At 45.3% G+C, this 22,715-nt stretch overlaps 3 protein-coding genes across 13 annotated transcripts in view; all 3 read left to right on the top strand.

The window, feature by feature from the left end:
- Nucleotides 1-3,236: 3,236 nt before the first annotated feature.
- Nucleotides 3,237-14,287, top strand: LOC114769640 (atrial natriuretic peptide receptor 2-like). Its single transcript, XM_028962831.1, has 23 exons — nt 3,237-3,275; nt 3,738-3,828; nt 4,382-4,514; nt 5,554-5,677; nt 6,200-6,304; nt 6,428-6,530; nt 7,453-7,598; nt 7,836-7,908; nt 8,772-8,916; nt 9,054-9,140; nt 9,250-9,393; nt 9,898-10,019; nt 10,107-10,251; nt 10,427-10,475; nt 10,570-10,671; nt 10,755-10,874; nt 10,985-11,078; nt 11,290-11,377; nt 12,461-12,600; nt 12,668-12,820; nt 12,966-13,064; nt 13,425-13,516; nt 14,072-14,287. The coding sequence occupies exons 1-23, from the start codon at nt 3,237-3,239 to the stop codon at nt 14,177-14,179; spliced, it is 2,502 nt and encodes an 833-aa protein (XP_028818664.1). The 3' UTR covers nt 14,180-14,287.
- Nucleotides 14,288-14,644: 357 nt separating this feature from the next.
- LOC114769375 (afadin- and alpha-actinin-binding protein-like) lies at nt 14,645-19,771 on the top strand. 4 transcript variants are annotated; one of them, XM_028962322.1, is made up of 13 exons: nt 14,645-14,668; nt 15,057-15,161; nt 15,355-15,494; nt 15,574-15,777; nt 15,959-16,069; nt 16,753-16,888; nt 17,010-17,085; nt 17,184-17,364; nt 17,444-17,591; nt 18,258-18,391; nt 18,674-18,847; nt 18,929-19,040; nt 19,114-19,771. In XM_028962322.1, exons 2-13 carry the CDS (start codon nt 15,143-15,145, stop codon nt 19,230-19,232), a joined length of 1,554 nt encoding a protein of 517 aa, XP_028818155.1. In that variant the 5' UTR covers nt 14,645-14,668; nt 15,057-15,142; the 3' UTR covers nt 19,233-19,771. The 4 variants fall into 4 exon arrangements, with proteins under 4 accessions (XP_028818155.1, XP_028818156.1, XP_028818159.1 ...); XM_028962323.1 differs by having other exon boundaries at nt 14,646-14,668; nt 15,105-15,161; XM_028962326.1 differs by having other exon boundaries at nt 14,653-15,161; nt 15,577-15,777.
- Nucleotides 19,772-22,186: 2,415 nt separating this feature from the next.
- Nucleotides 22,187-22,715, top strand: part of cacna1ea (calcium channel, voltage-dependent, R type, alpha 1E subunit a) — a 98,947-nt gene continuing 98,418 nt past the window's right edge. For 3 of the 8 annotated variants that reach the window (XM_028962436.1, XM_028962430.1, XM_028962431.1), the window contains exon 1: nt 22,187-22,288. The gene's annotated coding sequence lies outside the window, so the exon portion shown is untranslated. The remainder of the gene's footprint in view (nt 22,289-22,715) is intronic. The other 5 variants (XM_028962435.1, XM_028962432.1, XM_028962434.1 and 2 more) reach the window with 2 other exon arrangements.

Genomic DNA, 22,715 nt, shown 5'->3' with positions numbered 1-22,715 from the left:
AGCCATATTATGTTGCTGAGAGAGGGCAATGTAATTCAATGAAAGTGATTGTCATTGTGAAACACTGCAGCACAGCACACGGTGACACAACAAAATATGTCCTCTGCTTTTAACCATCACCCTTGGTGAGCAGTGGGCAGCCATGACAGGCACCCGGGAGCAGTGTGTGGGGACGGTGGCACCTTGGCAGCTCGGGACTCGAACCAGCAGCCTTTCGATTACGGGTCCGTTTCCTTACCCACTATGAAACCAATACCCCTAAATGTAATTCATTTGTGTTTCAATAAAATATTCAAATGACTGTATAATTCTCAAAAAGAAACACACAAATTTCAGTCGGCATTATGATAACATTAGATGTCACGTTGGAGAAGTGTTCATCCCAGTCCTAGAGGGTTAGCAGGAGAATTGCTGTATATACCCACTGGGCAACCACTGTCCCCAAGGAAGCAGGAGCCAGCCACGAGTTGAACCTTGAATCTTCTGATCCATATTAAGACACGTTATCCATTGCATCCATTGGTTGCCATGGGCAGTGGAGACAAACCTATTAAAACCCATTTTCACAAGAGAGCTCCTGCTTGATCAACTCATTTTAGGTGATATCACCTTTCTATATTGCATGTATATGCCTCTTTGTATAGTCACAAACTGGCCAAATCAGATTTACTGTATCAGGAAGTACTATATACCAGTCATGACTGCATGTATTTACCCACAAAAACAGGACCTCGCTTTGAGCTTCTTTGTTTAAACCTTTTATCGTTTTATCCACTCATAAACTGTTTTTAGATTTTACATGATGAAGTGGATACACTGGTGTATGGCAGGAGGCACACCGAGCTGGGAGAGTTTGGAGGAGAAAATATCTGAGACAATGGTGTTAAATGCTGAGCTGAAGTCCACAAACAGTATCCTGACGTACAGTACAGGCCAAAAGTTTGGACACACCTTCTCATTCAATGTGTTTTCTTTATTTTAGTGACCATTTACATTGGTAGATTCTCACTGAAGACACATGTGGAGTTATGTACTTAACAAAAAGTGGAGACCTGGCCTCCACAGTCACCGGACCTGAACCCAATCCAGGTGGTTTGGGGTGAGCTGGACCGCAGAGTGAAGGCAAAGGGGCCAACAAGTGCTAAACACCTCTGGGAACTCCTTCAAGACTGTTGGAAAACCATTTCAGGTGACGACCTCTTGAAGCTCATCGAGAGAATGCCAAGAGTGTACAAAGCAGTAATCAGAGCAAAGAAACTAGAATATAAAACATGTTTTCAGTTATTTCACCTTTTTTTGTTAAGTACATAACTCCACATGTGTTCATTCATAGTTTTGATGCCTTCAGTGAGAATGAACCAATGTACCAATGTAAATGGTCGTGAAAATAAAGAAGACACATGGAATGTGAAGGTGTGTCTATTGGCCTGTACTGTATGTCACCGGGTGGTCCAGGTGTTGCAGGATGTAGTGCAGTTCCATGTTCACTGCACTATCCAACAACCTGTTTGCTCGGAAAAGCAAACTGTAGGGGGTCCAGCAGGTGTCCGGTAATGTTCTTCAGGTGGGCCAAAACCAAACGTTCAAGAGTTTTCATGACAACAGACGTTACAGCTACAGGTCTGTAGTCGGTCAATAAAGATATGAAGGGTTTCTTTGGGACTGGAATGATGGTGGAGCGTTTAAAAGAGGACGGAACCTCACACAGCTCTAGAGCCAACTGGGCCCGCTGCTTTTCCTATTTTCTGCTTCTGAAAGAGCCGATTAATGTCAGTGCTGTTCATTCTGAGAGATGTCTGGGTTCTGGGGGTGCAGGGTGGGGTGTGATGGAGGTAATTGTCTCTGAATTGGACTGGGTATCAGGTGTGAAGGGATGGGTACCGAAACCCGGTACTTAAACAATCCGAAGGCCGAAGTATCGATAAGCCCTGACGTTAACGGTTCTGCTGTCGGTAGTGTTAAATAAATATTACCTAGCATATTTTACCAGACCAGCCTTTCTTATTAGCGATAATATTCGTTATTTGCCTCCACTGTCGTTATTTGCAATCTCATGCACAAAATGTGAGCTCGCGCTTACGGAGTGACGATACGGAGAGAGCCAAACAATATTTCTTATAGATATATATGCTCAGACATTGCTGTTGGCTAAGCTATTGATAATTATTTTACATTTAAATAATAAAGTGTTTTTATTTCTGTATCTGTTCCGATAAGAGTATCGTTAAAGTACCGAATCGATAAGTGGTATCAATAGAAGTAGTAATACTGCTCAAACCTGTTTTTCAGCTGTTCGGAGTAGCTCCCTAGTTACGTTCTAATTTAACTTCAGGCTACTCACTGCCTGGCCCTGTCTGGGAGCCATGCTGCAGAAGTAATAAAGTTCTCTTCTTGTTTATTACCATCTCCGCTCGTCTCCTGTGTACTCTGCTGTCTCACTAAAGAATTTTTAGTACAGCCCTGTCACGTCAAGTCATAAAGACCACAGTGGGCATGAGGCTGTGGCATGTCACATGACTCACTTCCCTCGTCCCGAGAAAGCCAAAGGAAGGAGCCCCTGAGGTGACAATCATGCCATTTTTCAAAAATTAAATGTTTTTATTCAACCTATTTGTCAGCAAAGCCCAGAGGTTTTCTGGAATTCCATAAAACAAATGGAACGTCCAACAGATGAATGTGTGTTAGAGAGCTTTACAATGTTGATTCAGCCTCTGAGTTCAGCTCTGTCTCTTTGCATTATTATTGGATGGTTGCTTAAGGCAGGATGGTGCGCCCTCCCGTGCCGAAAGTCACTCTTTCTGCTGTTTTTGACCCCAAACAAACATGTCAGAGGCCACCCTCATTGGCTGACCAATAAATACCACCAATTATAATCTGCATACTATTTAATAATGATATTCTATAGTAATATTTGTGGCAGTGGCTGAGTGGGTAAGGAAACTGACCCGTAATCAGAAGGTTACTTTCACCTCACTTCATATTATGAATTAATTTAATATTTGATCATAGAGTCCTTGGGACAGTATAAACCAACTCCAGACGGGGGGAATAAGGAGTCTGCTCCCCCTGCGCAGGCGGAGACGGAAGGTGAAGCAACTCTCCTTGACAGAGGAGCCTGAGTGGGGGGCTTTTGTTCTGATTAGAGAGCCCACTCCCAGCGACTGAACGATTAGGGTCTTTTGAAGCCACGAGACAGTCAGTGCCGGAGCAGAGCCGGAGCCCAGCAGCCAAGCGACATGACACTGTGGTCGGCCTTCGCCGTGTCCCTCTTCCTGGTGAGTCCAGCACGCCGCCCGTGCGGCCGAGTTCCATTCATTGACGCTTGTGGCGGTTCAGCAAAGAATTTTTCACTGTGCCTGAACTCCACGAGACTCCAGGATCTTCTCCTTTATGTTTCATATCAATTTTATGTGTGTGTGTCACTTTTCTGTTCAAAAAAGCATCAGGTCTGCTTGACCATAACAAAGTCCAACAGACGCCCGTCTTTGTTCATGATGTCAGAAACATTTGTCAGGAATTATGTTCAGAGAACAGAGCGTACCACAGCGAACAGCATGCGGGCTGCCAAGCAGTGGAGCTTCTCTTTACAAACTCATCTTTACGCACAGTAGTCAGAAAGATTCAATTTGGTGTGTTTTCATGGTTATCGCGGTTATCGTTTGAAGTGATGATGTTTTCTGCCATCACAACCAGGTATGATGCTTGTTTTAACGCGAGGAAGACATATTTCCATGCAGGTTGTTGACTGTTGGCATGACTTGGACAATACAGAGTACGACTGCTGGCCAATATCTGAGCCGAATGACTATAACATGATCAGCTGTGGTGGTAAGTGTTGGTCGACCATGTAATGCCTTGTAAACAGCTAGAAACACACATCATTTCATACGTACTGTAGGCATTTATGTTTACACATTCTCTATATGTGTCATTTTAAATGTGTTTTTTTTTGTGTGTGGTACTATGTACTCTGAGGCAAAGGCAGATTTCCGGACCTGAGTGCACTATATTCAATTCTATTGGAAATGAAAAGTCAGATATGATGGTAATATAAAATAACATAATAGAACTATTGTGGATTTTAATCTATTCAACTATATATTATATAAACAGTTCATGAGGCTCTGATCATACTCACATGTAAGTGTTGAAGAGGCATGTTAATGTGGTGGTGGGTAAATTAAATATAAAAAATGTCACCGGTTTATGTAATTCAGACAGGAACAGACAGAAGAAGTCAACGTTCTTTTGCTTCGTGTTTCAGGAGGATCCTGCCAGTATTGTTGAAATTCCTGCTCTGTGCCATTTTGCCTGAATATCTGTCATTCCAGGGATACCAGCAACCTGTCTTTGACTTCACTGAAAGCATGTGTCTAAACAGGACTGGAGATGGCCTGGGTGCAGCGCCCCCCCGAAAAAGTTACAGATGGAGAAGAGTTCAATGTCACCTACTCTGTCACCGCGACGGATTCCTTCTACGAATACGCAGTCAGGAACAAGATTTTCCACTTCAGGTGAGCACGTCCAGTGATCGGCCCACAAGGTAAACCCGTGTAATTACACTCAATGTTTAATGAACCCAAACACCACCATTGCCACAAGGCCTTGAATAATATTTGCCCAGCATGAAACAATGATCCATTCAACTTTTATTCAAAAAGAATCACTAGACTAAAACAAAAAACACACCTGTTCCTTCAAGTTGAAGACAAACTTACACCCACGAGACAACAGGAGTACTCCTCCTTATAGATTCTCCTTTACCTGTTGCTCTGCTGGGGGGATGATATGGGAGACGCTGATAATCAGGCCTTCAGTATAGAAATACTTGTGGTTTTCTTTCTGTACTCCTTTGATTTTCTGCTTATAAGACTTAGACTATATTGTATAGAGTCTGAATCTAAATGTTAAATTTTATTTTACACTGCTTCAGACACACCAACCGGAATCTGATAGTTTGCTCACCCTCTGATAGTTTGCTCAATAAACGTGATTCGGATAAAGCAATTTTCAATTTGTCCATTGCCCAGCTCATTATAGTTGCCTTTGTACGATAACTTTTGGGGAACTCAACTGTTATAGCAGACTCTGTTCTTTCAATTCAAGCGGAATTTAGCTCCGAACCCACCCACTTGTTGCTACAAGTTGCCTCATTTCTTCCTTTATGAATGCCCCTGATGACAGATATGTATAAGACCTTATATAAACCCTTGCAGGTGGTTTCCTTTATACCATAAGGCAAGTGGGTAGGATCAACCATAGGGACATAGCTCAAACATTCCCTCGCTGAGCAGAACATCCATCTATATGTTCTTTAACTCCACAGCATCGCTCCAGAATCTCACGTTCTAGGATTTAAACCTGGCACGTTGTCATCCCAGAAGACGTTTCATTCACAGTCTGTTTAAATTGATGACCCTTTCCACTAAAACAACGCCTAAGGACATTTGTCCTTCCGTTTGTCACCTGTCTCTTGAGACTCAAAGAAAACTGACTGTTGGAATGACTGACCATAATAAGGAAAGTTATGATGGATTTTTTTTTACAACACAGCAATGCATCCGAGGTCAAGCGATTTTGTCATGAACACGAGTGTCCCTCAAAGTGGAACAATGCCAACGAGCTGAACTGCTGCGTGTACCACGCCAACATCCACTCCTGCCCCCTGGCACTCATGGTTAGTAAACACAGCTGGTACCCTGACTCTTTCCAACCTTTTCTTTTTTTATTATTATTATTACATGCATAATTTTTTTCTTCTCTGGACCTGTTGAGGCTACACCCTGAAATGTCCTTTACTTTTACCTGGCTCATGCTTTGTTTGTTTACTGCATTGCCGCTCAGCTCCGTTCTGGAGTGAGTAGAGGCCAAAGCAGGCAGCTGGGAGCCATTGCGGGTGCGAGCAGAACCGCGGCCTGTGTAATTATCGAGCTGCTGACAGGCAAAACATTTGATTATTGTGAGAAGGTTGCAATCCGGCCAGCATGGCTCATCAGCGGCACAAGTGCAGGCTTTAATTAGCGCTCCTTCAGGACCCTCTCCGCCGCTGTTCGTCCCGCTTTATTGCACAGCGCCGTGACCTTTGCCTCAGGAGGAGGTCGTCCGATAAGCTCAGGATCGCTTGTGATTACAACAAGGGTGGTTTTCTATTTGTTTGTTTCTGAGCAAATTAGACTCAAGCTCTCTCTGCCTTTCACAGAGGCAGGGGGGCATATGCGGGCCCTGGATCCCGGACGACGGAGAGATTGTGACCCACACAGTGTCCAAGGCAGGCAAGATGACTCAGCAGTTCTGGACATCAAAGGTGATTTTTTTTTATGGACAATAAAAAAAAAAAAAAAAGTCATAACCAAGACTCGTTACATGCTGTTTGAAACCCGGTCTTGAACACTTTTAGAACAAGGACTGTTTATATCTTCATAACTAGGTTGTGCTGGTTCACCTGGGCATGACCTCGGTCATTGCGCATATCAAAGTCGGGCAGATGCACGCAGCTCTGGAGTCCAAGGTCCTGGTTGTCAGTGCACAAGGTTTGGAATACCTGGAACACACTCTGCCAATGCAACAGACCTGAACGCAACAACAACGTCCACAAACATATAGAATAATCACCAGTTGTGTGGAGGCTTGTCCTCCATGCACGAGCATGCTCGTAACTATTTGCATACAGAAGCCCTTTCAGTTGCTGCACGGCAACTTTTGCTTACTGTTTTCTCACATATCCCCAACTGATTAGCCAATGCATTTGCACATTTAACAGACTGACATTTCCAATATATTTCCAGTTTTCCAGTTGCAAATATGGCAAACAACCCACACTTGTTTTTTATTGCAAGCTGTATCTCAGTTAATCACAATTAATTATGTGTGTATTCACCACTTAAGTAACCAAAATACAAGTAGCAGAGTTCCCAATGTGTTACATTAAAAAAAGAAAAAAGTGCTTATGAATCAGATGGAGCTTGGTTGCCATATCTGACCTCAAGGAGAACAGTTATCCTGTGGGAATGATGTAACACCGTGTTCTAGTACAGTAAGTACAGGATTATTCCTCATTCATGAAAATGCAATTTGCAGTATTCTGCAGAAACTATCAGGGCAGGAAGATAGACAGAACGACAAGTACATAATGTGAACATCCGCTGTCTACAGGCGAATCCATCTTGGAATTTGAGGTCAGGGTTAGTGAGGCCTGGAATTCTGTAAGGGTCTCAACAGAAGGGTTTTCCATAAATGTCATGGGTTGAACAATTTAAATGCATTAATGTTCTACTCTGAAGATCTGGGCAGCTGGAAATGTGAGCCCTTGACTTCCTGTCTGGAACTGGTCCAGGTAGACCAGGATGTTAATGAGCCCATCATGGCCTCCACTCCACACCATAAACCCTGCTGGGTCTTAACTCCTGTATTTATATTACATGACTGACGTTTGCTCTCTGCTGCGCCCAACAGTGTGTGGAGATGAGATCTGTGAGCTGGAGGAGAGCTGTCTGACGTGCCCCGCCGACTGCGGGGTTTGTCCCATGTCCATGACAATCAAAGTCGCCATCGGACTCCCCGTGGCCCTCTTCTGTAGTGGCTTAATCCTGACCATTGTGGTGAGGCTCCACCCCAGAGTTCTCTCGTATCTGCTTGTTTTCAGAGTGTTTAATTGAAGGGCAGACAAGGACAGTGTGGCACAAAAGAGTTTTTCCTCTGTGAAATTGATGGTTCAGGATTTGCATGTAGAACGTAATGGTGGTTTCCTGTCAGAATAAACGCATGTAACTAACTTGAGCATGAAAGCCAATATGTAAACCGTGGACAGAGATAATATGATGCTTTCTCCCTTCCAGTGGATTCAGTACCAGAAACAAAAGATGTTTTGGGATGAGAGCTGGATCATCAACCACAACAGTATCATGTTCGGTGAGTCGAAATCTAAATTGTTATTCAGATTAGTAGCTCTGTGATGTAAATGTTGGGCCACTGTTTCAGCGGAAAGCCCTCTGGTGAATGACCTTATCCCATACAAACACAAATGTGGCTTTAAGTCATGGTTCTGGTGTTGGTGAAGATGGTTTTGGATGCAGTTGCATGACTTATACACAAAGGGGGATTTATTTACAACATATAACATAACAGGCTTGCAACAATAGACAGGACACACAGTATACAATAACCCGACATAGATGTGATACAAACAAAGCAAATATATACAATCAGGAATCAGGGGACGTTCACCATAAACTCTGATCCAGACGTGGATCTGGAGTACCCCACCCCATATTATTTGAAAGTGAAAAAAAAAGTGAAAGTGAAGTGATTGTGACACACAACGAAATGTGTCCTCTGCTTTTAACCATCACCCTTGGTGAACAGTGGGCAGCCATGTGATTCACCTGGGGAGCAGTGTGTGGGGACCTCAGTGGCACCTTGGCGGCTCAGGTTTCGAACCGGCAACCGTCTGATTATGGGGCCACTTCCTTAATTGCTAGGCCACCACTGCCCAATTTCCATTCATATTTAATGTGATATATAAAATGCCATTAACCAGTTGTGAATGGTGTAACCATTTGAGCTCTAAAATACTTTTTATTTCTCATAATTTGTTGGGGTGGGAGGTGGGTTTAGTGGGTTTAACTGTTTCTATTTCAACGAGTGGATGCTCATTGCCGATGTTCAATAACATGGAAACAAATAATACATTAAAAGAATCTAGCCTACATCCACCACACTCACCAAGGCTTCCCAGGAAAGTGCAAACAACTCCACTTTGACTCTGGCTGCAGGGAAAGGCTGCTCCCCGGGCTTCGGCAGCACTACAAGTCTCCAGCATGCAAAGAGCACGTCCAGCGTGAGCAGGGCCACAGATGTGACCGTCCGCTCTGTGATGAATGGACCCTTCAAGCCGGGCTACATACAGCCAGGCATTTAGTGAGTGATGTGCAATTCGTCACAACGTGTTAAAACGTAGCAACGACACGGTAGTACTGAACATGTAACAATAATGATTCATAATTTAAAGATGAATTTATCAGAAGTGTAAAAAGGTGATTTGCTGTCATGAATAGTGATGGCCGGAATGTGGCAGTAAAACAGCTCCAAAAGAAACATTTCACGTTGACCAAGACCATCAGGAAAGAGGTTAAAGAGGTTCGGTGAGTAGAGATTTGCAGTTCTTTGCATTTCCAACACATCCCCTCATATTCTTCTTCATTGGCTGGTTATAAAATTTATAACACTGTTCCATCTTTCTTTCCCCTTCAGAGAACTTGATCACCCAAACCTGAGTAAATTCATCGGTGGGTCCATCGAAGTGCCTTACGTCAGCATTGTTACGGAGTTCTGCCCCAAGGGCAGCCTGGCTGATGTGCTTCTGAATGAGGATATTCCCATCAACTGGGGTTTTCGGTATGTTCAATGTCTCCAAAATCTGTTATTCCCGACCATGCTGAAGACCAACTGAAAATTATTAAATTAAGTTTTAAATTAAATTAAGTGAAGTGATTGTCACATGTGATACACAGCAGTCCAGCACATGGTGCACACAGTGAAATTTGTCCTCTGCATTTATCCCATCACCCTGAGTGAGCAGTGGGCAGCCATGACAGGCGCCCGGGGAGCAGTGTGTGGGGACGGTGCATTGCTCAGTGGCACCTCAGTGGCACTTTGGCAGATTCAGGGCCGCTTCCTTAACCGCTAGGTCACCACTGCCCTTTTAGTCCTACTTACAATTCATTAGTGCCACTCATAGGCCTACTTATAGAATAATCACTTATATTTAAAAGATTAAAGTACCTGTTATTTCATAAAAAATAAGAAATGGATGTAAAAACTGATCAATTTTTTTCACGTCAATCGTTTCTGTAGTAGTGCTTGTGGAGGGCAGTAAGAAAATTATAATTTTTCTTACAGATTATCCTTTGCCACTGACATAGCCCGGGGCATGGCCTACCTCCACCAGCACAAAACGTTTCACGGGAGGCTTCACTCCCGAAACTGTGTGATCGACGACCGCTGGGTGTGCAAGATCTCAGGTGAGCCTGTCGGTGTCGCCGGATCACATTTGCGCTCATTTGTTTACAACCTGACCCCCCACCCCCACCCCCCGACGTCCTTTCCAGACTACGGCCTGGCCGCTTACAGGAAGGAAGACTCGGACGCCCTCAGCAACTGCTTTGACTGCGAAAGCGTTTACCGAATGTACAGGGCGCCCGAAGTCCTCCTCGGCCCTGGCGCCGGCCTCACCGCCGCTGCAGATGTGTTCAGGTGAGGCGAGGATGCGCGTTCACACGCTGTACGCGAAGAAGAGCGTTCGAGAGAGGGAATGCAAACGTAGCCATTTGTCACCGCCGTTTATCTGCACGACGCCAAACACACAGGGACACCGCGACACAGTCAGCAGGACACGGGAGGAAATTAAACAAAGTTCTTTCTGTTCCAGCTATTCCATTATCTTGGTGGAGATAGCTTCTCGCTGCGATCCAATCACTGTGAGTACGGAGGCCCTGACCGCAGCCGCGGCCACGCACGACCCCGAGCGGTTTCCGTGAGACTTATTTACCCATGATCCTCCAGCAGGAGCAGACAGAGGCCATGGACTTGGATGCCACGTGGCGTCCGCCTCTTCCGGAGCTGGTGGCTGGGAAGTCCGACACGGAATGCCCAGATCAAAGTGACTACTCCGAGGTGTGTTGGCCAGTTCCCATCAGTCGCGCCGATCGCAATAACCCGGCATGGTTATGATGAAACATTTCTGCGCGTCCACACAGCTGATCAAGAAGTGCTGGTCTCATAACGCCTCGGCAAGGCCCACGTTTGAGCAGGTCAGGAAGATGCTGGACAAAATGAACCGTCACAAAGTCAGCCCAGTGGACATGATGATGAACTTGGTGAACGTTCCCTTCGTTACCTTCTGTTGCGTTCAAAGTATAGCCCGAGGCGTATTTTTGAACATGGCCATTTTGTGCATTATACCCCTCTCCCTCTTCTTCTGAACCAGATGGAGAAGTATAGCAAGCACTTAGAGGCCATTGTGGCAGAGCGCACGCAGGATCTCCTCCAAGAGAAACAGAAGACGGATCGCTTGCTCTACAGTAATGATCAGATTCTTCCTTTGCCCCCACTATTTGGCAGCGGGTTTAATAATACACTGGGGCAGGAGGAGTTGTTAAGCTCTAGCTGCTGGTTAAGAGTGAAGCTTCCTCTAGCGGTCGTGCCAGGCGTAGACTTTGGAGAGGCAAAGGGCTTTTTATTCTATTTATTTTCAATTTTCAATATCTTTCAATTAACTTGTCAAATTTCCAGGCATGTTGCCGAAGCCGGTGGCCGACGACCTTCGCCAAGGTCGCACATCCGAGGCTCAGAGCTACTCGAATGCCACGGTGTACTTCAGGTGGGTGTAGTTTGATTGTGACATTGCAAACCTCCAACTTAAACCTGGCCTTGTGGCATCAGCTACTATTTTCTCAGTTCATTAGATCAATGAAAGTAATTATAATACAGCATATAAATTATGTTTTAGTTGTTTTTTTTATCATTTGCCATGGGTGATTCACATCTTAAATGCAGAAGGCATTATCGTAGTTTTAATAGCCAAGTATCACGACTCAGGTCCTGGGGCGCACTTAAGTGAAGTGAAAGTGATTAGTTGTCACATGTGACACACCACAGCACAGCCCAGCACCCAGCGTGTCCTCTGCTTCTATTACCTGAGTGAGCAGTGGGCAGCCATGACAGGCGCCCGGGGAGCAGTGTGTGGGGACGGTGCTTTGCTCGGTGGCGCCTCAGTGGCACCTCGGCGGTTTGGGATTCGGCCCAGCAACCTTCTGATTACGGGTCCGTTTCCTTACTGCGGAGGCAGGGGAGCAGAGGGCGTGGGGTTGGTGGAACGCAGACGCGTGGAAGCTTGAAGGGGAACAGCAGCGGCGGGAAAGCGGGAGCGTCCAGAAACACAGTTCAGCCACAGAATAAACTGGCTCTACCATGGCGTAGCAGTAGTGAGGCGTCGGGCTGAAGCAGTCAGGACCAGAAGGGCCGGGTTTGTTGGAGGCTGAAGGAGAAGAGTCATTAGGGGTCGTATCAGTTCCTCAAGGCCAGACAAAGGCAGGCGGGGGTATTCCAAAAGTGTGGTGAAAGGCAGTCGGTCGGCAGAAAACAATGGTCAGGATTCAGAAAAGGTTTATTACAATGCGATGAGACAACAATGAGTTAGCAGCATCCAATCTTGGCAGCTGTGACACCAAGACATGTAAAAAAAATGTTGCTTTACCTTTACATGTGAAAATATAAAACTGCTTTTTGACTGTGACCACTACAAAAATTGAATGTATTTGCTTTGCTGAAATTGTTCCAGCTTTCATCTCTGTTGGCTTCATATTCTGTGCATTTCATATGGTATATAATTTACAATCTCATCTTTACTTTAATGCTAAAGTACCAGAATAGAATATAAAATGCATTTTCCCCCCTCGTGCAGTGATATAGTGGGCTTCACTCAGCTCTCCGGATCCAGCACCCCCCATCAGGTTGTCGATTTCCTCAACAAGCTCTACACCACCTTTGACAACATCATCGACAACTACGACGTGTACAAAGTCGAGACCATCGGAGATGCCTGTGAGTGAAACCGCGAATTCCTTCCTCGCACTACGACAACTTTTCCCGCTCACACGTCCCTTTTCAGACATGGTGGTTTCGGGCGTGCCGAAGGAGAACGGCATCCATCACGCGGGTGAGATAGCCAGCATGGCGCTGGATCTTGTCGGCGTTTGCCATGCCTTCCAAATCCCCCACAAGCCCACTACGCAGCTGAAGATACGGGCTGGAATCCACTCAGGTGGGTGCATATAAACACATTTATAAAAAATGATTTCACACTTATTTTGACAATGTGCATCTAGATTATGAAATCTGTATAATGTGTGATTTAAAAAATAATGGAACATAATGGAATGTCTCCTTGACCTTTAAAATCCACTCAGGCCCTGTAGTCGCTGGTGTCGTGGGGACCAAAATGCCGCGCTACTGTTTGTTTGGTGACACGGTGAACACGGCATCGCGGATGGAGTCCACCAGTGAAGGTATCTGAGTGGATCACATCCTGTTTGCCCTGTGCACTCAAGAAGAATGGACTTTCGCTGTGACAGCGCTATTCAACCATTGCTGATCATAATCGAACCATGACAGGCACCCTGATGCCCGAAAGACACATACAACATACGAGAAGTGTGTTCTTCAGAGCACAGATCCCAGATCTTATCTTGGGGGTTTTGAGAAGGTGAAAAACAGAGAGTGAGCCTCGTCATTCTGCCAACTAGACCTGCCAGTTTTCTACAGGAGGATGCTTTTAGAATGCTTTTTAAAATCTGCCGCAATATAAAAAATATACAATCTGTGCAGATGACAGTAAAAAAACACCTTTTGCTTCGTTCCCTCTGCAGCCCTGAAGATCCAGTGCAGTGCCTCGACAGCAGAGCTTCTACACACCCTGAAAGGTTACGTCTTGACTTGCCGAGGATCACTAAACGTGAAGGTAACGGCGCTGAATGCGGGTTGGGGGGCAGGGGGTCGGGCCTTCGCAGAGCAGCTCATCTGCACCCATTCACTCACAGAGAAAAGAGGAAACGTTTCTACTCAGTCGCAATGGTTGCCATGGTTGCAGTGGACACCGTCAGATTCCAGTGTGATGGCGTGATGAAGGCATAAGACCTTCAGAGTGAGAATAAGGCTCGGCATAATATTTATAAATGAGTTTTAATGCTTTTGTTGTGGCTCTTGTGAGTCGTTAGCATGGACGCTGGTGAACTGAAAAGGATCAATAAAGACGACAAATTAGCCGCTTCAATGAAATGAATGCATGTGAGATTCCCTCAGGACCCCCAGGGATGAGGGGGAAACGTGGTTGGATGACGCTGCTCCAGCGCCTGGCCTCAGATGGCCTCTCCATTCTCTGCCACTTCAGATTTATTGGCCTTCATTTTCTATGCCCCCCTCCTCACTCTCTCCAGGGGCAACGCAGATCCATAGGTCAAAGCCCGGCGCAGATCCGGTGGTCTGCTGTTCAGACGTTGCGCTCTTTGTTTAACAGGGTAAAGGTGAAATGACAACTTGGTGGCTGGATGCTAAGAGGGATGTTTCCGGACTTTTCCACCAAGACACGGAGCCTGGAGGCATGCCTGTTCCCGTCAGCGACTAGCCCTGTGACCTCCGGCATCAGTGACTTCAACGCTTACAATAAATGTTGATGATCTGTAAACCACGCTGGTGTAGACAGTAAACATTGTTCCAATAAACACATTTTTTATTGGTCACGACAGTCTTACGCAATGTAGCGGCAAAAGTTTGTTTGATGTGCTAACATTTTTACATTTACATGTACAGCGTCTGTATTTGTATCTTGTATTTATTTTCATTCACGTGTGTAAAGTAAAATATTTATTCTAATAATCGCTTAATAAAGTGTGTCTGTTCTGAGAGCAAATTTGTTTCATTTGTTTATAAAACAAACGAAAAAAAAAACCCCGAAAGGAGTCACGTGACGCAATTTCATCTCATTTCTGTGACAACCAATCGCGTTCGGCGGCTTTGCCGAGCGTCTGTTACCCGGCAACGCGCCGGCCAATCAGCGGCCGCGGGCTCGATTACAGCCGCGCCAGAGCGTCCCGTCGGTCGCCAGGTACACACGGTGCGTACTCGATCCTGTTGTTTTGCTTGGATTGAATCAGTCGGGCGTTAGAATTGTAGGGGTCTACTGTTTTATATATATATATTCAGATATATATACATATACAAGATTCAGATATGTAACGTGATAATGACGATGAGGGTGATGTTTGCTGCAGGGAGGGAGCCTACTTTCTGTCATCCCAAGCATCTTGCTTTAAAACGGGGCTGTTAGAGGGTCTCACTGGCCCTCAACTTCTGATCCGGTTCGGACCAACACATTGTGTAATTTATCACCACCCAATAGATCTTTGCCAACTTTATTGTATTTTCAGTGCATATGTGGTTCTTGGGTTGTAGTTAAATAGCGTCTGTGCATCAGTACCATGAGCTGGTTCCATTCATTTCAGCGCTTTACCGGGGTAAAATCAGCAGCTGTCCTGCTTCTGCCTGTCCAGATTTTTTCTGTCTGATCGAATTATCAAAGGAAGAAATAATGCCAGAATCATCACAAGGTAAGCATTAAGCCGATTATAACTCTCGGAATGGAATGCCAAAGCCAAGCTAGTTTGTTCACCTTTTGAGCAAGAAAACTAAATTGCATGTGAAAGAGATACAAGACAAATATGCACGAGAAAATTTAGTCTGAAGTGCACAACACAGGCTGCTCACAATTAACCTACAATTAACATGCAATTTCTGTTGCAGAAAACATGGACGGTCCCTACAACTCTTACAGACTGACACCTTTACTGAGGCGATATACTCAGTCCACGAATTTCTACAGCCCCTTAAAAGCTTTCTGTACAGATGAGAACATGGCAGAATGCATTTCTTTCTTAAACGAGGTATTAGGAAGCCCGCTTTTGCTCTGATTATTTTTTTTTAAGGCTCAGGTAACATTAATAATGTCCTGTTCATGCCCAGGAGATGTCTTTGCTGGGCTTTCCTTTGCTCTGTCCAGAGTCGGGGGCGAGCCGGGGGCTGGACGTGGTGGCCCTGCTGAACAGCATGCACGCTCTTGTGCAGCAGCACCGCCAGGTCCTGCGCACCGTGGAGAACCTGGAGACAGAGCAGCTGAGGGCGGCCAGTGACATGGAGTACCAGCAGCTCAGCCACGCCAGGCTCAAGGTGCCACGCTCGTCTCCCGCCGCCCAACATGGCACCGCAGCTGGCCTAGTTCTGTGTTATTATTAGCCTCCGCACATTATGTAGGTTATCTTTGCGTAGGACTAAAAAGAATGAGCACACAGACTGGCTGGATGAAGTTAAAGCATGCATTTGAACCATTATCTTAATTTTTATTTTATAGGAGCAATTTGAACTTGCCAAGAGGGAAAATGGGAGGCTGCAAGAGAGAGAACGACAGTTACACATGAACATTAAGAGCCTGCAGAATTGTATAAAGAATGAGAAGGAGGAGGTAGGATATTTCGGTTGTGACATTTTAGTCAGTCTTTGTGAATGTGCACTGATAGGCAAAAAATGCTTTTGTCAGTGGCGTGGAGTGTTAAAAATGCGCCAGACTGGAACAAGGTCAAGGTTGTTTTAGACAGATGAGGTGGGTGAGCTGAGACAAGTAGGGCATGGGTGAAGTAAAGAGAAATCAATTCAGTTTTTTTTATTGTCACTCCATCTCTGCATGGTGCAATGACAAAAATTAGAACGATAAATGTAACAACTTGGATTGGATTGAATTCATTTTCATCTATAGATTCTGGTTGGTACATTGGTACGCATAGTACATCTTTTACGAGAGAAAAAAACTTCCAAACTTCCCAAATTGTCCTCTTTTTCACTGGCCAAATTCGATTTCACAAGTAAATGTATCCTAACCTGAGTCAAGAAATTGCCATTTGTATCCAGGATTCTTATTTTTTGTCTTTATTATGGGGCAGTGGTGGCCTAGCATACTTGTAACCAATGGGATTCAGATTCAAATCCCGAACCATCAAGGTGCCACTGAGGTCCCCTTGATCAAAGTACCGTCCCCACACACTGCTCCCCGGCCGCCTTTCATCTAAATCTAAATTTAATCTAAATCTTTCCTGGCATTGGTTCACGTGCCTTCTGCTGTGGAGTCAGCCTCCGATGCTCCTTCAACAGGTGCAGAAGCTGCAGAACATCAGAGCGAGTCGCGCTGCGCACTACAGCCACGACAAGAAGAGGAAAGAGCGGGAGTACCAGAAACTCAAGGAGCATTTGAACCAAGTGCTGGTTGACCGAAAGGATAAGAAACAAGGTTTGCGGAGACCCTCTCAGATTCCAACAGGCGCTGTTCTTTTGTCATCGTTAAGGAACAATAATTTTTGAACACGTCCATTGTGAAAATGACAGTTGATTATATACATTTTTAAAAACAGCTATTGAAATTCTGAATTGCGTGGGAAGATCTGATGGCAAGAGAAGCCAGTGGAAAACCCGGAAGTCAGAGAGCAGGTAGAAGCTTTCATTTATTCTGAAAACAATGTTCATAAAATAATAATGTAGATGTAATGCCATGGTAACTGAATGGTAAGTATATCTTTTTTCTCTAGACATGAGAGTGAAATGTACAAGATTCTTCTGAATGAGCTGGAGAACCGGCAGAAAGAGCTGATGACAGAGAACGCCGAGCTGAGAAAGGTTCTTCAGCAGATGAAGAAAGAGATGGTCGGCATTTTAGGGCCAAAGAGATCCAGCCTTGGGGAGCCGCGATGTGAACGCAGTGCTGATCAGGTTGGTCACCTGGGTCCCGACGGTGATGGCCGGGTGACACGGTGAGAAAGCCAGCGCTGAGGAGATGTCCGTCTTTCAGGAGTCCGCGTCTGAAGGAGAGGGAGACTGTGATCCCGGGCAGAAAGCCATAGAGGTGTCCTGTGAACACGCCCGAGAGGAGCTCACAAACAGCATCCGGCAGCAGTGGAGGAAGATCAAACATCACGTGGAGAAACTTGACTGCCAAGGTATGTCTTAAGTTCTCAATTTATCAAGAACAATCTTGTAGCATATGGTCAAGAGAAGACATCAGACAGGAACCATAGCCTTAAATCCCAAATTCTACTTATTCCATCATCGTCACCCCTGAAGTTGTACAATATTAATAATTGTAAAATTGTTACCTTTGTAATACATTTTGACAGTGTACCATCCTGGCATCCCTGGCCCAACAGGTGGCGCCATATCCTAGTCCTGTCTGACTGGTTATTGTCACACATCCCTAGTTATTCCTAATTTAGTCCTTTACTCAAGCTTCCATGCTCCCTCACTCTCGTGCCGCTTGTTACTCATGCGCACGTCCCTGTGTTCTCGTCCCTATACTGTTCCCATAATGATAAAAGGGAAAAGTGAAAGTGATCATTTCTGTCATTGTGATACCCAGCAAGCACAGCACACGGTGACACAACAAAATGTTTCCTCTGCATTGAACCATCACCCTTGGAGAGCAGTGGGCAGCCATAACAGGCACCCTCATTGCCACCTTGGCAGGTCGAGATTCGAACCGGCAACATTCTGAGTCCGTTTGGCCAACCACTGTCCAGGTCATGATGAACATGACGTAAGAGCTAGGTTCAAACCCTTGGGGCTGACGTAGCCACCAACATGGCTTGTTTGGTGTTTGTTTCTTCCAGTGTCCTTGGTGCAGGTTGTGCAGGTGGAGAGCGAGGCGGCCTCGAACGAAACAAACGACCAAGAGATGGGGCGTCTCAAGCTTGAAGTCCAGCAGTGCAAGGAGTTCATTCACACTCAGCAGCAGCTCTTGCAAGTGAGCATTCCTGGTGTTCAGCAGGGGATTCATTACACATTTTATTGTTTCGTATTTGCATTGAATTGTGCTTAAGTCCTCCAAGGAAAGCCAAGGAGGTTTTTATGAGCTGTACATTCAATTAAGTGATTGAAAATGTCACAAGGCGCCCCCTGCTGTTTAAAGGGCCAATTTGCTACATCTCTGCAGCATGGAGCTTTTAACACTTTTAACAATCAGAGATCGCATTACACGGTATTGTAGAGTAGGGACGGAAATTCAGAGCTTGAATCCTTTGCTCAGCAGCAGCTTATTTCCCCCTGCGAAGAGGAGACGGCGTCTCTCCTCAAGGACTGTTACGTGCTGGAGGAAAAGGAGAGGTTTAAGGAGCAGCGGAGGATTTTTGAGGAGCAGAGGAAGAACTTTGCATCGGAGAGGCAGAACTTCACTGAAGCGGCCATTAGACTGGGCCACGAGGTGCGAGAAGTAAAAAAAAAAAAATATCCAAAGCCCAAAAAACAGTAAACAAATAAAGCTCAACTGCTTTTTCTTTTTAAGCGGAAAATGTTTGAGGAAGACAGAGCCACGTGGCTCAAACATCACTTCTTGAATTTGACCTTCACAGACCACGTGACTCACATTCCCAAATCTCCAGGCCTCCCAGCAGAATGTGAGTTTTGTATCTGATAATTGTTTGTGGTGTCCAGAACTTGTGTCCCTCACATCCGGTTTGCTTGTTACAGATGTAGAACCGGACCCGAAGACGCTGCTGTCCCCGGTCACGTTCAGTGACGCGGGCTCTGTGAAGTCCTCGGCCACGGCGGATTTTCACCAGGCCCTGCTTCCTCAGAGCCGCTTCTGAGTACTCCTAGCACCTGAAGCACCTTCTTTTTTTTATCACAATCATGACTGATGCACATGATGTAAAACTTTTGGTGCAATGCAGTATAGTCACATTTTTTTCACCATCTGGCCTAGTGCAAGCATATAGATGAATATATGTGACATAACAACCAACATAGGGCTGATGCAGCAGTTACATGTAGAGCAAAAGGATTTTTTCAAGAAACATTGAAGCTCTCGCTTTTCTGACAGCAACAAACAAAAGCCAAAAGTGTTGTTTTATTATATAGCTGTAGTATTCAAATAGTGTATCAAGATAAATAAATGTCATAAAATGTTACAAATAGAAATGTATTTAGCCCATCAGAGTTACGGCAGAGCTCTATATGTTTTATAGGTCATAGGTATAGGCAAGCTCAGTAGATTTACATTGCTAATGAGGTGTAACTTCACTGCCAACGAGTGAGTATTTGCTCTACTTTTAATAAAAAATGGGCTTGTTAAGTCAGTCGGGTCGAATGTGTCACTGTTGGCATAACTGGACGTTTAAGCAGCCTCAGTAGCTTACGGTATTCTGTCAGTTAAGGAATGTACACTGTTGAAATAAAAACAAATGGTTCCTGAATTGGTTCATCATTTCATATGTACCATGCTTTTTAGTGTTTCTGTGACCATGCTGACCCAACTGTAGCTGAACAGTAATCACTACTTTTTTTTGGCTACTTTTTATCTTTATCCAGAGCGACTTACAATCAATAGTGACAGGGACAGGGACAACCCCTGGAGACCCTCTCGGTTAAGTGTCTTGCTCAGGGACACAATGATAGTAAGTGGGGTTTGAACCTGGGTCTTTGTGGTCCTCTGGTTTAGAGGAAGGGATGTTGGTTGCAGCCAATAGGGGGCAGTGAAGGACTAGCGGTTAAGGAAGCGGCCCCGTAATCAGAAGGTTGCCAGTTTGAATCCCGATCTGCCGAGGTGCCACTGAGCAATGCACCGTCCCCACACACTGCTCCCCGGGCGCCTGTCATGGCTGCCCACTGCTCACCAAGGGTGATGGTTAAAAGCAGAGGACACATTTAGCTGTGTCACCGTGTGCTGTGCTGCAGTGTATCACAGTGACAATCACTTCACTTTCTTTTACTTCACATCCTGCGGTCTGCCCTGGATATTAAATCGAACCACAGACTGCGTTCTTTTCCTCAGCTGCACTACTCTCCCTGCCTCAAAGTTGTTTCGCTGGCCGGGGCTCACTTGAGGTTTAAAGTACTTTCAAGTTGTCGTCTTTTGAAGTCTTGGATTTTTCTTGCTCTTTGAGTTTGTGTCCCCCTGTCGTGTCCTCGTGCACATTACTGGTCTCTTTCCTGTGGAGGCTGTAGATTGTCCCCAGGCATGGACGGCCACGATTAGACACTCCGCCTCTTGGACAGGACATCAGAGACACCTGATAGCCATCATAGGGACACGATAGAGGACAAGAGAGATCTAGCAGTCCGCACACCGCAGCACATGCTGAGATTACCTGGGTAAAGCTGTCACAAAGCGGGCATACTGGCATCCCCAGCAAAAATGAACTGCTGTTCATCTCCGCTAATCTGCAGGATCTAAAAATCTCCCAAGATGATTCCCTGATCTCTCCTTCTGTCACTGCACGCAACCTTGAGGTAACAATTCCTTCTCCTACTCGTCTCACATATCCAATCTCCTTCACTAAAACATTAAAGGCCTTCGTCCAGTTGTATAAACACAGGCTGCTCAGATCTCCAAACTAGGCTACTGTAACTCACTCCTGGCTGGTCTTCCTCTCAGCACTACTCGACCTCCCCAACTAAAAAACAAGTGGTGCGGCACGACCAGGTTTTAACCTTCTCAAGTTCTCCCACACCAGTCCCAAGTAGACTCCTCTCCGTCGTGGCTCCTAGGGGGTGGAATGAACTTCCAGTAGATGTTCAAACAGCTGCCTCATTAAAGATCTTCAAATGCACGAAACTGATTTATTAAGTTAATGTATTTACAGTTTGGGTCCTAGTGAGCCAAATGACGGATTACTGTGACGGACATTTTAAAGCCCCCATATAAGTTGCTCTGGATAAGTTAAGTAAATGTAAATCTGCTGAAATCTGTTACTCTCCTCAAAGGTGTACACAGAATTGCCAAGTGTAGACAAAAGTAGGGGCGAACGTTCAATATTTGTATTTGTAAAAAGGTGAAATACCAAATGCAACGGCGGTGGTGTTTCTGTAAAACTGAGTGCAGCCAATAGGTGGCGCCAAAAACACAAAATCGCCACATACGTCAATCCTGCCACCTGTTGGCTGCTCCGAATCATCGTCTTAATTAAGACAGTAATTACCAAATCAGTAATTACATCACGTGGCATAACAATATTTTATAACCCTCTTCATTATTGCCACGAAGTATCGTTGATGCAGAATACAGTTTTTCTTCCAAAGGTTAAACTAATCTGTATTAATATCCAGTTATGACAATAATGATATAAAATCATTACCATTGTAATTATTATAATTAAGTGGTATTAGTAGTAGTATTGTTACCTCCAATGACAATAATAATAAAAATAATAAAATCATGTTTTATCCAGGGCCCTTAAAACATCCTCGACAGAATCGTGGTATCGAAGCCTCAATACATCAATGCTTTTCCTTAGTTTTTCTTTTTTTTTCTTTTTATCAATTCGCACAACTGAACGAGGAACAAACGATCGGTGCCTCCATTCCGGACGCGCTCGTCGTGGGGCGGGTGGGTGCGGGGCTCCGACTTTATAAAGCGGCCCCGCACTTCTTCCCCGCGGGTTGAGATGAAGGACGCGGCCGAACGCGACCCTTAATTATTCATGGCGCGCTAACCGCGGAATCGCGCCTCGGCCGGGAGGCGGGAGAGCCGCGGAGCTGCACTTTCAGGTGAACGTCCCACCCCCCGTGATTATTATGGTCGTTTTCGTTATTATAGCTGCGGCGTGAGATTCGCGACGGATTCCGGGTCCCCGCGGGACCGTGCGGTGTCGTGCGTGGGGCTGCGTGTCGCTGTGGATCAGACATGTGCTGAGTGGGGTGGAAGGTCAGTTCCAACATTTATTCTGCGTGTTATATGCGTGCATCAGCATGATGTTGGGGAATGGGGGGATGATGATGATGATGATGATGAGGCGGAGGAGGAGGAGGAGAAGAGCGTCCAGGGCATGAAACCAAGAGAAGATTAGATTAGATTCAACTTTATTGTCATTACACATGTACAAGTACAGGGCAACGAAATGTAGTAAGGACCGTGGACCGTGTTTATAATATCTGTGGATATTGTCACGTATTGCCTGCGCGTACAGATGTGCTGAGCCCTATAGTCCTCATTAATTTTTTAGTTCAGCAGCATGAAAGTCCCTTTTTTTAATTGTGTAGGGATCTGCGGGTTCCACTGACGTCCTTGTTAGGTACCCCAAAGTTACCTGCTCAAATGGTTCTACAGTGAGAAAAATGAAACAGCTTTTGAA

This window comes from Denticeps clupeoides, chromosome 19, assembly GCF_900700375.1.
Source record: "Denticeps clupeoides chromosome 19, fDenClu1.1, whole genome shotgun sequence".
Classification (NCBI taxonomy): domain Eukaryota; kingdom Metazoa; phylum Chordata; class Actinopteri; order Clupeiformes; family Denticipitidae; genus Denticeps; species Denticeps clupeoides.
Note: the sequence above shows the minus strand (reverse complement) of the source record. Positions and strands in the feature narration are given on the sequence as shown.

Coding starts and splice junctions, on each gene's coding strand:
- LOC114769640 (XM_028962831.1), top strand. CDS start 3,237: ATGACACTGTGGTCGGCCTTCGCCGTGTCCCTCTTCCTG. Junction 7,599..7,835: donor GCTTAATCCTGACCATTGTG/GTGAGGCTCCAC, acceptor TCTCCCTTCCAG/TGGATTCAGTACCAGAAACA. Junction 11,079..11,289: donor GACGGATCGCTTGCTCTACA/GTAATGATCAGA, acceptor TCAAATTTCCAG/GCATGTTGCCGAAGCCGGTG.
- LOC114769375 (XM_028962322.1), top strand. Junction 17,365..17,443: donor GTGAACGCAGTGCTGATCAG/GTTGGTCACCTG, acceptor TCCGTCTTTCAG/GAGTCCGCGTCTGAAGGAGA. Junction 19,041..19,113: donor TCCAGGCCTCCCAGCAGAAT/GTGAGTTTTGTA, acceptor TGCTTGTTACAG/ATGTAGAACCGGACCCGAAG.